At 39.5% G+C, this 16,573-nt stretch overlaps 1 protein-coding gene across 2 annotated transcripts in view; it reads right to left on the bottom strand.

Annotated features, from left to right (window-relative positions):
* CNRIP1 (cannabinoid receptor interacting protein 1) overlaps positions 1-13,382 on the bottom strand; it is a 34,235-nt gene extending 20,853 nt beyond the window's left edge. The window contains exons 1-2 of one of the 2 annotated variants that reach the window (XM_070798893.1): positions 12,829-13,382; positions 10,589-10,739 (exon numbers count right to left, since the gene is read on the bottom strand). In XM_070798893.1, the coding sequence (XP_070654994.1) occupies positions 10,589-10,739; positions 12,829-13,007 (330 nt within the window). In that variant the 5' untranslated portion in view covers positions 13,008-13,382. The remainder of the gene's footprint in view (positions 1-10,588; positions 10,740-12,828) is intronic. The other variant, XM_019970418.2, reaches the window with a different exon arrangement.
* Between the last annotated feature and the right edge of the window lie 3,191 nt (positions 13,383-16,573).

Here is a 16,573-nt window from a genome sequence, read left to right on the forward strand (position 1 = left end):
AACCTGACAAAGATCCCACAAAAAAAGAAAACTACAGGCCAATATCACTGATGAACATAGATGCAAAAATCCTTAACAAAATTCTAGCAATCAGAATCCAACAACACATTAAAAAGATCATACACCATGATCAAGTGGGCTTTATCCCAGGGATGCAAGGATTCTTCAATATCCGCAAATCAATCAATGTAATACACCACATTAACAAATTGAAAAATAAAAACCATATGATTATCTCAATAGATGCAGAGAAAGCCTTTGACAAAATTCAACATCCATTTATGATAAAAACTCTCCAGAAAGCAGGAATAGAAGGAACATACCTCAACATAATAAAAGCTATATATGACAAACCCACTGCAAACATTATCCTCAATGGTGAAAAATTGAAAGCATTTCCTCTAAAGTCAGGAACAAGACAAGGGTGCCCACTTTCACCATTACTATTCAACATAGTTTTGGAAGTTTTGGCCACAGCAATCAGAGCAGAAAAAGAAATAAAAGGAATCCAAATTGGAAAAGAAGAAGTAAAACTCTCACTATTTGCAGATGACATGATCCTCTACATAGAAAACCCTAAAGAGTCCACCAGAAAATTACTAGAAATAATCAATGACTACAGTAAAGTTGCAGGATATAAAATCAACACACGGAAATCCCTTGCATTCCTATACACTAATAATGAGAAAACAGAAAGAGAAATTAAGGAAACAATTCCATTCACCATTGCAACGGAAAGAATAAAATACTTAGGAATATATCTACCTAAAGAAACTAAAGACCTATATATAGAAAACTATAAAACACTGGTGAAAGAAATCAAAGAGGACACTAATAGATGGAGAAATATACCATGTTCATGGATTGGAAGAATCAATATAGTGAAAATGAGTATACTACCCAAAGCAATTTATAGATTCAACGCAATCCCTATCAAGCTACCAACAGTATTCTTCACAGAGCTAGAACAAATAATTTCACAATTTGTATGGAAATACAAAAAACCTCGAATAGCCAAAGCGATCTTGAGAAAGAAGAATGGAACTGGAGGAATCAACTTACCTGACTTCAGGCTCTACTACAAAGCCACAGTTATCAAGACAGTATGGTACTGGCACAAAGACAGAAATATTGATCAATGGAATAAAATAGAAAGCCCAGAGATAAATCCACGCACATATGGACACCTTATCTTCGACAAAGGAGGCAAGAATATACAATGGATTAAAGACAATCTCTTTAACAAGTGGTGCTGGGAAATCTGGTCAACCACTTGTAAAAGAATGAAACTGGACCACTTTCTAACACCATACACAAAAATAAACTCAAAATGGATTAAAGATCTAAACGTAAGACCAGAAACTATAAAACTCCTAGAGGAGAACATAGGCAAAACACTCTCCGACATACATCACAGCAGGATCCTCTATGACCCACCTCCCAGAATATTGGAAATAAAAGCAAAAATAAACAAATGGGACCTAATTAACCTTAAAAGCTTCTGCACATCAAAGGAAACTATTAGCAAGGTGAAAAGACAGTCTTCAGAATGGGAGAAAATAATAGCAAATGAAGCAACCGACAAACAACTAATCTCAAAAATATACAAGCAACTCCTACAGCTCAACTCCAGAAAAATAAACGACCCAATCAAAAAATGGGCCAAAGAACTAAATAGACATTTCTCCAAAAAAGACATACAGATGGCTAACAAACACATGAAAAGATGCTCAACATCACTCATTATCAGAGAAATGCAAATCAAAACCACTATGAGGTACCATTTCACACCAGTCAGAATGGCTGCGATCCAAAAGTCTACAAATAATAAATGCTGGAGAGGGTGTGGAGAAAAGGGAACCCTCTTACACTGTTGGTGGGAATGCAAACTAGTACAGCCACTATGGAGAACAGTGTGGAGATTCCTTAAAAAACTGGAAATAGAACTGCCTTATGATCCAGCAATCCCACTGCTGGGCATACACACTGAGGAAACCAGAAGGGAAAGAGACACGTGTACCCCAATGTTCATCGCAGCACTGTTTATAATAGCCAAGACGTGGAAGCAACCTAGATGTCCATCAGCAGATGAATGGATAAGAAAGCTGTGGTACATATACACAATGGAGTATTACTCAGCCATTAAAAAGAATACATTTGAATCAGTTCTAATGAGGTGGATGAAACTGGAGCCTATTATACAGAGTGAAGTAAGCCAGAAGGAAAAACATAAATACAGTATACTAACGCATATATATGGAATTTAGAAAGATGGTAACAATAACCCGGTGTACGAGACAGCAAAAGAGACACTGATGTATAGAACAGTCTTATGGACTCTGTGGGAGAGGGAGAGGGTGGGAAGATGTGAGAGAATGGCAGTGAAACATGTACAATATCATGTAGGAAACGAGTTGCCAGTCCAGGTTCGATGCATGATGCTGGATGCTTGGGGCTGGTGCACTGGGACGGCCCAGAGGGATGGTATGGGGAGGGAGGAGGGTGGAGGGTTCGGGATGGGGAACACATGTATACCTGTGGCGGATTCATTTTGATATTTGGCAAAACTAATACAATTATGTAAAGTTTAAAAATAAAATAAAATTGGAAGGAAAAAAAAAAAAAATGTAGATGTTCTTAGTTTACAAATCCAATTAAGTTTTTAACCAAGTTCTAAATTGTTTATTAATTGTTCTCCCTAGTGTTGTTTTTACACTTGCAGCAAAAGAAGTGTGACTCCACACCCTTTTAAAACCCCAGGAAGTTATAGCTCTGCCCATACTGGCTCCAGGGAGAAGGTGGGGAGGGGAGGTCTCCTCTCCTGTCCGGTGACCACCTGGAACGGGATACAGTCTCATCTACTGTGACTGCCTCTGTACCTAATCCAGGGCTCAGTACCAGTTCAGTGAAAGAATGAACAACTTAAAGTCAGCTCTATGGCCTTTTGAGCTCTCATTAGAATTCTGATAGATGGCCAATAGGCACATGAAAAGATGTTCAACATCACTATTAGAGAAATGCAAATCAAAACTGCAATGAGGTACCACCTCACACCAGTCAGAATGGCTATCATTAAAAGGTCTACAAATAACAAATTCTGGACAGGGGGCGGAGATCTCTACACCATTGGTGGGAATGTAAATTGGTGCAGACACTATGGAAAACAGTATGGAGTTTCCCCAAAAAAACTGAAAAGAGAGTTGCCATATGATTCAGCAATCCCACTCCTGGGCATATGCCCAGACAAAAATAAAAGTTTTAAAAGATACATGCATCACTATGTTCAAGCAGCACCATTTAGCCAAGACATGGAAACAACCTAAATGTCCTTTGACAGATGAATGGATAAATAAGATGTGGTGCACACATACAATGAATATTACTCAGCTATCAAAAAGAATGAAATAATGCCATTTGCAGCAACTTGGATAGACCTAGAGATTATCATACTAAGCAAAGTAAGTCAGAAAGAAAAAGACAAATACCATATGATAGCACTTACATGTGGAATCTAAAATACTATACAAATCAACATATCTATGAAAGAAAAACAGAGTCACAGAGATAGACAACACACTTGTAGTTGCCAAGGGGGAGAGAGGGTAGGGGAGGGAAGGAAAGGAAGTTTGGGATTAGCAGAGGCAAACTATTATATATAAGATAGAAAACCAACAAGGTCATACTGTATAGCACAGGGAACTATGTTCAATATTTTATGACAAACCATAATGGAAAAGACTATGAAAAACACTATATATATATATATATATATATATAGTCTTCCAGGATTTTCTGGAAAATATAAACATATATGACCGAGTAACTTAGCTATACAGAAGAAATTAACACAACACTGTAAATATACTAAACTTCAATAAAATTAAAAAAAAATTAACAAAAATAAAATTCTGATAAGCATTTGCAATTCTGCTTCCAGTTAATCATTCCTTTAACTCTAATTATTGATACATATGCTATTCTTGATACACTAGAATAGAAGCATACTTGTTTGATACAAAAGAAATCTATTTTGATCCACCAGCCCTTTACTGGATATGTGATCTTCAAATATTTTTTTAGAAGTCTAAAAATACCTTTTAAAATGTGTTTCTGTAGAAATGGATAGTTTTCTCAGAAAACCAACTAAAATGGACTCAATAAAATCTTCAAAGCCTCTCCAAAGGCAAACTTAATGGACTAAGTTGAAAGTTATGGATATTCTTTCCAAATATCTTTACTTTGGATCCTGACTTTCATGGGGAAATTCTGTCAGACTTTCAAATAACAGCTAAATCATACACCATGTAAACAGTTTCAGAGCACAAACTATGAAAATGTGCCCAATTCATTTTATAAAGCGATTAACTCTAACAACCCATCTGAAACTGTGAAGACCTTCTGTCCTTTGCCCATTTCCCTTTCTAATCTACACATTGCTACTAGACTGATTTTTAACAACTGGCAAATCTTATCACCGTTACCAGGAAATGGAAGTCCTACATTGAAATGTTTTTTTAAAATGATGATAATAGTGGAGTGGAACTGTTAGATGAAACTTACAAAGATGTAAGTTTGTAAGAAACTGACAAAACGCAAACAAAAGCTATTTGATGCCTTTAAAAAGCAACTGAAAGCAAGACAGAAATCAGTTCCTCTTGAAGGATCTCAATTCTAACAATTAAGAACTGTCCCTGTGGTTTTTTGCCTGAGGGTGCTCCCCAATCCCAGGCAGTTCTCGCAGAAGGAAACAGCAGTTTTATCTACTGGAAAAGGGAGAAGAGTGTCCTGGGCTGGAAGAGCAGCTGGAAATTTAGGGAGAAAATCCTGGAAGCAAGAGAGCTACAGAAGAGGTGAGACCCAAAATCTTGACTATGACTACGCCATAATTCTACAGGCTAATCGCACGTATAGGCTGCTGGGAGGGGGTTTTTCCTGCTTGAAAAAGCAGACAAACCAGTAAAGAGTCTATTTCCCCCCACCAAACAACATAAGTTTATTGTTTCATAGTTCAAGAGATTGGTGGTGGTTTAGTCGCTAAGTCGTTTCTGACTCTTCTGCGACCCCATGGACTATAGGACGTCAGGCTCCTCAGATGTCCCCAGATCAGGGTGTTAGCATGGTTGATTTCATCTAAGTGAAGCGTCTCTTTTTGAAAGAGAAAGTTATGCTGAATAAGATTTGGAAGTTTGCTGCCTTTTTTTTTTTTTTTAATTGAATGCATTCCCAAACCTGAGAAGTTGAAGCCTTAATGGCTTGAAAGTACCAAAGCAAAGGGCTCAGGACTGGCAGAGAAACTGGAAATTTAGAGGAACCTGAGGGTGGATGATACCAAAATCTTAGTATAAACTGTCCAATTCCTTAGCTGACTGCTAAACTCCACTGGGACAAAGGGGACTAGGCTAGAGCAGCAACTGGAAGTTGAAAAAAAGTAAGCAGAGACTTCAGCTGCTATCCTACTGGAAAGACAGAATTTGCTGCTTCAGTCCAGGAATGTAACTCAAAAAGAGAATAATCCTCAGAAGAATAAAATAAACTAAAATCAATAATATACCATCTATAATGTTTAGTTTCTAATCAAATATTATCAAACAAGTAACAAAAGAGGAAAGCATGACCCATATTCAGGAAAAAAGTCATTCCTGCTCTAAATGGGATTAGATACCAGATTTACCAAATAAATATTTCAGACCAGCAATTATAAATATGCTCAAAGAGGTAAAGGGGTATATGGTCAAAATGGGCAAACAGATCAGGAACCTTGAGAAATGGAAACTATAGAAAATACAGATAAAAATTCTAGAGCTGAAAAATATAATGATAGAAAAAAAATCAGAAAACAAGCATGAGTAAATTGGGGCAGATGAAAAAAACAGTGAACTTGCGTATATATCAATACTGCTACTGCTAAGTCGCTTCAGTCGTGTCCAACTCTGTACGACCCCATAGACGGCAGCCCACCAGGCTCCCCCGTCCCTGGGATTCTCCAGGCAAGAACACTGGAGTGGGTTGCCATTTCCTTCTCCAGTGCATGAGAGTGAAAAGTGAAAGTGAAGGCGCTTAGTCGTCCGACTCTTCGGGACCCCATAGACGGCAGTCCACCAGGCTCCTCTGTCCATGGGATCTTCCACGCAAGAGTACTGAAGTGGGGTGCCATTACCTTCTCCATAGAAAGTATATAATTTGGAGATCCATAAAAGCAATTGGACAAGATCTTAAAGACCTATAGGATAATACCAAACTGTCCAATGTGTAATTGAAGCACTACAAGAAAAGGAGAGAGTAAAGTTGGAAAGAATTTGAGGCAAAATAAAAATTAAAAATAACTCAAATTTGGTAAGAACATTATAGACTCAAATTCTATCTCTGTGTGTATAACCTAAATTAAAATATTTTAATGCACGCAAAAGAAAGAGATAATTCAGATAGGATTGAAAATCAATGAAACAGAAAAATGGGTCAGTGAAGCATATGAAAACAAAACTGGGTTTTTGAAAAAGCCAATAAAATTGGTAAATCTCTAGCTAGACTGGTTGGGGATAAGGGAGGAATGGCAATTCGTAAACATAAAGAATGAGTGGACATTATTAGAGATCCTAACACATCAAAGGATGGTGGAGGATTATTACCAACACCTTTGTGCCAACAAATTTGACAATTTAGTTGAAATAAATCAATGATATCAATGACAAATTATACAAATTAACTCAAGAAATAAAACCTGAATAGCCCGTTATCAAAGAAGGAAGTTGAATTTGTAACTAAAAGCCTTTAAACAAAATGAAATGCGTGCCTTCATTGGTGAATTCTATCCAACATTAAATAAAAATAATATTTTAATAATAATAATATAAACTCTTCCAGAAAACAGAAGAGTGAACAACTTTCAAATAATTTTATTATTATTCTGATACCAAAACTAGACAATGACAATACAAAAAAAGAAAACCACAGACCAATATTTCTCAGGAACACAGATGTAAAATCCTCAATAAAATGTTAATGAATCAAATCCAGTCAAATATACACGGAACATACCATTGACCAATTGGTATTTATCCTAGTATTCAATAACTCAAAGTTGTTTCAACATTGAATAAACAATAAAATCTACTAGAGAATAAAGAAGACATTATATGATCATCCCAGTAGGTAAAGAAAGAATATTTGAAAACATTACACATTCATATTTTTTAAACCTCTCAGTAAAATTTCAATAAATTAGTGATAGAAGGGAACTTCATTAACCTGATAACAGGCATTTAATAAAAAACCCTACAGCTAACATTGTACTTAGTGTTGAAAAACTGAATGCTTTCTTTCTGAGATTAAGGAACAAAGATGTCCACTCTCATCAGTTCTGCTTAGCATCAAACTGGAGGTCCTAGGCATTGCCATCAAGACAGAAATAAAAGGAATATGAATTGAAAAAGAAGAAGAAAAACTTTTTCTTTGCAGAAGACATTATATCAAACATGGAAAAGCTTAAGTGTTCTATAAAAAAAAAATCCCAAACAACTATTAGGATTAACAAGTGAGATTAGCAAGGCCTCAGAATTCAAGATGAATATAGAAAAAAATCAATTTTATTTCTATAAATAGTAAATCACCATATATAATAGTATTTAAATATGAAATACTTAATGAAAAATTTAACAACATATATATAAAATCTGTACAGGAAACACTGTAATGCATTATATAGAGAAATTAAAGCTTTAAGACCTAAATAAACAGATGTATTTATGTATCCGAAGACTCAATATTTAAGTGTCAAATCTTCCCAAACTGCCCAATTTGCAAACCCAATTAATATTCCAGTTCTTGGAGAATTGGAGAATGAACTGACAAGTTCATGCTAAAATCTATATAATAATGCCAAGGGCCTAGAATAGTCAAAATGACTTTGAATAAACAAAGCTGAAAGATTTAGGCTATCCAATTTAAAGACTAAAATATAGATCATGAAATAAAATGTTTTAGCTCTTGTAGGTCTTTTGCATTTCGAAACTTAAAAGACTGATATAATTAACTATGTAAAGTAACTAGAATTCTTATACATTGCTGGTAAAAATATGAAATGGTACAACAATCAGGATATTTCTTATATGGTTAAATGTATACTTACCATGTGATTTGTTAAATCTCCTCTTAGGTGTTTACTCAAGAGAAATGAAAACATGTTCACTTTAAGACTCATACTCAAATATTCATAGCAATTTTATTTATAACTCCAAAGGCTGCAAACAACCCAGCTGTTCATTTATTGGTAAAGGGATAAATAAACTCTTATATATCCTTACCATGAAATACTACTCATAACAAAAGGAACCAACTATTTAAACAAAAACATTATACTACAACATAATGCTAAGTGAAAGAAATCAGCCACAATGCCATGATTCTATTTACATGAAATTCTAGAACCATTAGAACTGTTATTGAGACAAAAAGCTCAGAGTGGCTAAGACTGGGGGCACTGACTACAGATAGGCATGGAGGAAATTTTCAGGATGACCAGAAATGTTCTATATTTTTATTGGGGTGGTGATTATACACTAGTCAAAATCTATGTTACTGTACAGTTTAAATTGGTGTATTAATATATTTACGCTTCCCTTGTGGCTCAGCTGGTAAAGAATCTGCCTGCAATGTGGGAGACCTGGGTTTGATCCCTGGGTTGGGAAGATCCCCTGGACAAGGCAAAGGCTACCCACTCCAGTAATCTAGCCTGGTGAATATATTTACATAAAATTTTTATGTAAATTGTATACCAAAGTTGACTAACAAACTTTCAATGGATTCCCAGAGGCATGAAGGTAAATTCAATAAGCAGGCCCTATAACATCTAAGCTCTATTTACCTCTCCAGTTTAATCTTTTTTTAAAAAAATTTTTTATTGGAATATAGTTGATTTACAATCTTGGGTTGCTGCTGCTGCTGCTGCTGCTAAGTCGCTTCAGTCATGTCTGACTCTGTGCGACCCCAGAGACTGCAGCCCACCAAGCTCCCCCATCCCTGGGATTCTCCAGGCAAGAACACTGGAGTGGGTTGCCATTTCCTTCTCCAGTGCATGAAAGGGAAAAGTGAAAGTGAAGTCGCTAAGTCGTATCCAACTCCTAGCGACCCCATGGACTGCAGCCTACCAGGCTCCTCCGTCCAAGGGATTTGCCAGACAGGAGTACTGGAGTGGGTTGTCATCGCCTTCTCCGACAATGTTGTGTTAAATCCATCTTAATCTTAAGTCAGTCTGTACCTCACTGTCTGCTCAAGCTATGCTGGGCTACTCATTCCTTGAAACACATTTTGCTGTCCTCCAGCTGTTGATCGTTGTAGCTCCTTTTTCCTCAAGTGTTCCCTCTTCTGTCAGCTCTTAAGAAAGCCATCCCTTAAATCTTGGGCTAGACTAAGACCCCTGGTATATGTCCCAAGGGTACCACTACTTTTTTAGTACATTTTGTACAATAATAATTATTTACTTTATTATTGATAATCTTGTATAAAGTATGTTTTCCTCCTCTAGATTAGAAGCCCTATGAAGCCAGGGAAATCTATTCTGTTCACCACTCTTCCCCCAATGCCTGATATATAGAGGAAGTCTTTACATATTTGCTGATAAATCAGCCAAACAAAAAAAATATAAAATTAAAAACTAAAACCCTTAAATATTAGCATTTTCAATGTAACAACATATTAAAAATGATAAGTGACATTAAGTAGGGTTTCTTTGAAGAAATGAGAAGTTTAGTATTCTATATTATTTCCATAGATGGGTAAAGGAATGAAATGAAATTCAACACATCTCCCAATTATCTCTTAATGAACCAGAAAAAGGATGTTTTAACAAGACAAATATTTGAAACCAACAGTATATCTAATAGTGAAATGTTGGAGATAAGGATTACCACTATTAGTAGAAAACATTATTCTAGAAACATTAGCCAGTGCAATAAGGGCAGGAAAAAAAACCCAGAAAATGACACTATGATATGAATTAATAGATTGTGACTATCTACCTGAAAAATCCAAGATAAATGAATGAAGAATTTTAGTAAGCAAGTTCAGTAAGGTGGCCAATTATAAAATACACAAACATGTACTGTAAAAACAGTGCAGCAGTGGCATTAAGTATAGGCAGATCAATGGAACAGATAACAAAAATGTAGCGAGAGAATTCATTTTTTGCCACAAAGAAATTACTATAAAACTGATCACTGGAGAAGCATGGATTATTTAATTAACTGTACTGAGACACTGGGCTTCCCAGGTGGCTCAGTGGTAAAGAATCTGCCTGCCAATGCAGGAGATGTGGGTTCGATCCTTGGGTTGGGAAGTATTCTTGTCTGGGAAATCCCATAGACAGAGGAACCTGGCAGGCTAGAGTCCATGGGGTCACAAAAAATTGGACATGACTTAGAGACTAGAACAACAACTGGGACATTATGAACAAATATATGAAACTATGAGCTGATATAACATTTCATAATATTTGATTTTATATCCTTTCTTAAGGGAAAATAGTGATTATTTTCCTTTACATGGTTTCCATTTGCTTTGGCATCATACCCCAACACTCCCAAGTAGACCTTACCGGCATGGTGATCTGGATGGGCTGCCGTTCTCCACTCTTGGTTGGGGCCACACCTTCTGTGTCATATGTTCCTGTATATACGATTCTGTCCCCATCGGGCTCTTTAGACTTCAGTTCCAGTGGGACAACCACACCACCAATGGAAATGTTCCTGCAACGGACTTGAGTTGATCATATATGGTAGATATTAGCTTAGGCACCCTGTCCTGGTCTGGACCATAACCCTGGGCAGAAACCATACAGGGTTGGCTAACAGAGACACTGTGGTGTGATAGAAAGTTCTGAAACTTTAGGGAGCTTGTCTTTCCCAACTAACCAGTCATGTGAACCTAGATCAATGCTTAATCTCTCTGGATTGACATGAGTATTCTCATCCAGAATACTTGTACAAGGCTAAGTCAGATTCTGTCAATGGTCTTCCTCTTTAGTTTCTCATCCATGGAACTTTTAAAAATCTAGCTATACCCAGCCTATTTCAAACACTTGGCTTGGGGTGTGGTTTGGGCATTTGTAAATTTATTTTAACATTGCAGAGGTGATTCTAATGCACAGGTAGAATTCAGAACCACTGAACAAGTTCTCTAATAATTTTTTTTTTCTGTTGCAACAATAGAACATTAGGGGTCCATGATTTGGGGGGTACACTTCCTCAAGCCAGGCATATACCAAAAATTCTCACTGCATCATTCCTCATGTTAGGGTAATGGTTCTTGAAGTCTCATCCCTGGACCAGCAATGTCAGTATCACCTGCCAACCTATCAGAAAGCAAATTCTTAAGCTCCACTCTAGTGCTAGAGTTTACTACATCTACTTAAGGTGAGGTTCAGTCATCTGTGTTTTTTTTTTTTTTTTAGTCATCTGTGTTTTAAAGAGCCCTCTAGGTGATTCTCATGTACACTCAGGTTTGAGAACCTCTAGTTAGGGCATTGAAGCGCTTTGAAAAAATTAAAGTATAACAGGAAAAAAAAAAAGTTTTATCATTAACACAAATTTGTTTTTAGATTAACTTGAAAAATAGAGAACTATCCTGAGGGAACTAGACCAGGTAACTTGGTAGAAGAGTTTGCCAGGAAAAAAGGGAAAGGAAAAGTCTAGATCATATCTAGATGCATAGAACACTGGGAAATGTGAGGATAATGGATGCTTGGAGCTGCTGGGGATGCTGACAAGTAAATAGACCAAGAGCATCAGAATCAACCCAGGTTTGATTCTAGGTCTTTCAACTGGAGCCTGGCACCTAGAAGGTGGATACAACTTTGTTGAATTAAAGTCTATTGGCCGATACAACTTTGTTGAATTAAGGTGTACTGGGGGAGACTTAACCTATCAGCCCTTTCTCTGCACCCCACCTTTTGAGCTCAGCAAATGGTAGTAGATACAATACGGGGTGGTTTCTTTCCTCTTTCCACCATGCTTAGGCAGAAGCTGAGAGGTAAAGGACTCCACCTCTTATGGTAAAGGATACTTCCCCGTTCCTGCACTCTTCTACACTGACTTTCTAGCCCGAGGTTTACTGGATACATCAACCTCTGATAGCAGAGACGAGATAGTTTCTGCCACACACACACACACACACACACACACACACCACCATCCTTTTGTTGTAAGGATGCTGCTAATCCCATCATCAGGCTGAAACAGACAATTCAGGAGAAAAAGAAACACACCAGGCAAAGAAAACTAGGCCTAAGTGGGGAAGGCTGCCCTCAGGCTTGCTCTTCCAGCCCCGGGATTCCAGGCTCATAATGGCTGATGGATGAGTGGCGAGCATCCTTAAGAAGCCCCAGTAATCAGCCACCCCCAATTTTATACCTCATAACTCAGCCTCTTTCCCTCCTTCAGTCTCGCAGAACTCGGCGGAGATGAACCGGAATTGCGGTAGGTGAAGCCCAGGGCGAGCTTCTCCCCTCCGCCCCACCCCGGCCGCCTGAGGGTCCACATCAATGGCTGGACAGAAGGGATGAGAAATTTACAAGAAAAAACCCCCAATCCCCTGGCTTCCAGTTGCAGTTTTAAACACCTCACCCTTAAGGCGTGGAGGGAAGCGAGAATAGCGAAGGAGATGACCTAGGGAGCAGACAGCTGACCTCATACCTCCCCCCAACAAAACCTCCTGGGCCCTCCGGGCGAGGTGAGAGGCAAGAGGTGCCCGGGAGAGGCTCTGGCTGTCCCGGGGACCTCGTTCCACCCAGCGTATCCCGAGACGGGCCGGTTAGCCGCGGCGCGCGCCCGCACTCACTCGACCTGCAGCGTGGTGGGCTTAATCTTCACCTCCACCTTGTAGGAGGAACCCGTGAGCAGCTTGATGGTGCGGTTCTGGCCGAAGCGCTGCCCGTCCACCTTGTAGAAAACCGGGCCGTCGTTCGGCTGGATGCGCAGGGCGATGGAGAGGCGCACGAGGCCCGCCAGGTCTCCCATGGCTGGGGCGGGCGGGCGCGGCGGCTCCAGGGGGGCGGAGGACTGAGCCAGCGGCGACCGGGAGGCTGGAGCGCGGTGGGCGGAGAGGAAGCGCGGGGAGGGAGAGGGAGGTGGCGGAGCGGAGGCTGCCGCTAGGAGCCCGAGCCGTCGCGGCCGTCAGCCCCGGCTTCCCAGGAGCAGCTCCGCAGGCTGTAGTCCCCAGCCCCTCTCGGCGAAGAAGCGGGCCCCAGGGACAGCTCCGAGGTCCGATGCTCCCACATCCCCCACTCCTCGAGCCGCGCGCTCCGCGGACCCATGGGGCTCACTCCGGCCCGCAGGCCGCGGGCAGATCTGCGCAACTGGAGGAGAGAGAGTTAATCCTGTTTACGCATTACAATCCCCTTCAGCGGGGGAAGCGGACATTTAGGCTCCTCCTAGGGCAGCGCGGGGCGGGCGGAGGGGAGGATGGGGAGGGACAGGGTAGATCCTGGGTTTAAGAGGCAGCCGCAAGACTCCGGGATCTGGATATCCCCTCGCACAGCGAAGAGCTGTGGACACCGTTGCTCGCGGATCTGGCCCCAGCCAGGCAGGAGGAAGCTGAGGGGCCAAAGCGGGGCAGGAAACCGTTAGCTAGTGATTTTAATCTCAGGAGACATGTTTTTCCAAAGCTTAGGGGACAAGGCTGAGGATACTCGCAATTCCATGTAATGTGGATTGCAAACCATCCTGGATTAGTAATGCGCGCAAAAAAAAAAAAAAAAAAGAAAAGAAAAAGAAAAAAAAATAACCAATACATATTCAAGGAGCTACATCTTCTCTTGGGTGTGTATTTCCATTATGCATATCCTTGTCTCAAGAATGAAAGCGTATAATGAATCACATACATTTTCACTGATCTTGTAGGATGAGCTATTATAACCCTGTCAAAGGAATTGGCATGGGTCTAAGGCATGGTGACAGTGGCCAAGAGGAGGGATCAGTAAAAAAATTGTTGGCAGGGCATCTGGTGCGACACCCGCAGAGTTCAGATTTGCATATTAAGCATGCATAAGTCGGTTGACAGCTCGAGATTTTGGAGGCAAGGGGAGACCAAGGGTGTTATGGTCCACTGGGAATGGCTTCAGATAGCCAGGAATGATCACCTGCTTCAGCACCGCTTCGTGGATAGTACCAGGGCCGCAGAGCACACCTGGGTAATGGAGAAGCAGGTTAGTGAGGACGAAGGGGCGGGATGAGTCCGTTCGGTGGTTTTTGCTCACTCACGGTAGTAATATTTTCTTTAGAAATAGCTCCATCTCGAAGGTGATTTGTTTCCTACATTCTACAAATATAAATCAGCTTTTTTGTTTTGTTTTGTTTTTTAAAAGGAACAAAACCTGGTCATCTAAAAAAAAATAAATCAGCTTTAATTCTCATTTCAGGATGGTCTGCAATATTCCCCACACTACTCTTTAAAGGGTATTAAATTCTGTAGAGCTGCAGAATTGGGTATGGCCATTTGTTTCCCTGACATTGGATAGATTTGCCCACCACACCACAGTTACTAACATTACTGTTAGTTTCCTTCTAAAAATACTGATATATATCCATATATATATATTAATTTGTTTTAAAAAGTGAAAATGAAAGTGTTAGTCCCTCTCTGACTGTGACCCCATGCCCAGAGGAGCCTGGAAGGCAAGAATACTGGAGTGAGTAGCCATTCCCTTCTCTAGGGGATCTTCCCCTCCCAGCGATTGAACCAGGATCTGCTGCATTGCAGGCAGATTCTTTACCGTCTGAGGAACCGGGGAACCCATATGCTTCTTATATGTAGTGTATTTTGGTTCCCTAAGAAGATTTTGGCACAGGATCTTTGCCTCTTCAGATTTCCCAATAGCGTCTACCATAGTGTCTTCGGCAAAAGGACTCTTCAAGTTTTTGCTAATTTAACCAACTTGTTCAGACTTCACTAGAAGGGAGTGAGTAATGCTGGAGGAAATGGCTTGAAAATGTTCCTGGCAGCAGAAGCAGGTGGTGCAGTGATTAAGCCCAGAATCACTACAATCAGACTTCATAAAATCCATGCTCGACCACTTGGCTAGTTGTGTAACCTTGTGTAAGTTTCACTGCCTCTTGGAAATGGTTTTCTCATCTGTAAAATAAGGGAGGGGGAAGTAGATGCTATCTCTTTGATATGGGTGTTGTGAGGATCAAATGAGATAATGCACATTCCAGTGCTGAATCTAATATTAACAACTATTATTAGGTGGAAATGCAAATAGGCACTATTTGGGCTTCCTGGGTAGCTCAAACAGTAAAGAATCTGTCTGCAGTGCTGGACATCCTGGTTCAATCCCTGGTTCGGGAAGATCCCCTGAAGAAGGGTATGGCAAACCACTCCAGTATTCTTGCTTGGAGAATTCCATGGACAGATGAGCCTGGTGGGCTACAGTCCTTGGGGTCGCAAAGAGTCAGACACGACTGAGGAACTAACACACACACAAGGATGCTCACCATCTCTAGTAGAAGAGTCAGAAAAATGCAGATTGAATCAGTAATATCAAACTATTTGGCCTATCAGTAGGAAAAATTTTAAAAGGCTTTTAAATTCAGTGTTGGTAAAGATGTGGGGAAATCAGGCCTCCTAGTAGTAATCTGATGAATTTATTCCAACTTTATTAAACCATATATATGTATATATAGAGTTAGAAATCCTACTTTAAAAAACCTATCCTTCAGAAGAAATAAAGGCATCATTGTATATAATTGGATATATGTAGTTGTTGTTGTTGTTGTGTTATGGGTGTTTATTGCAGTTCTGATTGTGAAAATCAAAACCAAGCATAAATTGAATGTTAACCAATGAGTAAATGACTGAAAAAGCTTCTCATATATCCATACTATAGAATTTATACCACTGTTAAAATAATAAATTGCTTGTTGTATTGGCAAACATGTGTTTTAAACTATTAATGATAAAGATGGGACAGCTACACAGTGGCAAACTGTGGAAGCCTGCCGGCATGCATTTTTATCTAGGGCTTCCCAGGTGGCACTAGTGGTAAAGAATCCTCCTGCAGAAGACACAGGAGACAGAGGAGATGTAGGTTCGATCCCTGGGTCAGGAAGATCCCCTGGAGAAGGAAATGGCAACCCATTCCAGTATTCTTGCCTGGAAAATTCCATGGACAGAGGAGCCTGGTGGGCTACAGTCCATGGGCTTGCAAAGAGTTGGACACAACTGAGTGACTAAGCTAAGTTCTTTGTTGTATCCCCAGAATGCACAGAACAGTGCCTGGCTCATTGTAGGTACTCTGTAAGTATTTGTTGAATTGAATTTCTGTCTAATTTTAAACATGTCCTTATATGTTTTTTCCATATCTTGAAAAGTAGTTATATCCATATGATTTATGTAGAATAATAAAGAGAAAAAATATATAATTTCAAATAACATCTATAGTATGATAGTATTTAAAAACACGAATAAAACCACAAATAAATTTATATATGCTTTTATTAGCATATTAAAGAATTAGAGGGTGTACAGCAAACTTAATGTTAGTTACTTTGGTGGATGGGGCTGGGAAGAAGAAGATAACTTTTTG

Source organism: Bos indicus, chromosome 11 (genome assembly GCF_029378745.1).
Source record: "Bos indicus isolate NIAB-ARS_2022 breed Sahiwal x Tharparkar chromosome 11, NIAB-ARS_B.indTharparkar_mat_pri_1.0, whole genome shotgun sequence".
NCBI classification, from domain to species: domain Eukaryota; kingdom Metazoa; phylum Chordata; class Mammalia; order Artiodactyla; family Bovidae; genus Bos; species Bos indicus.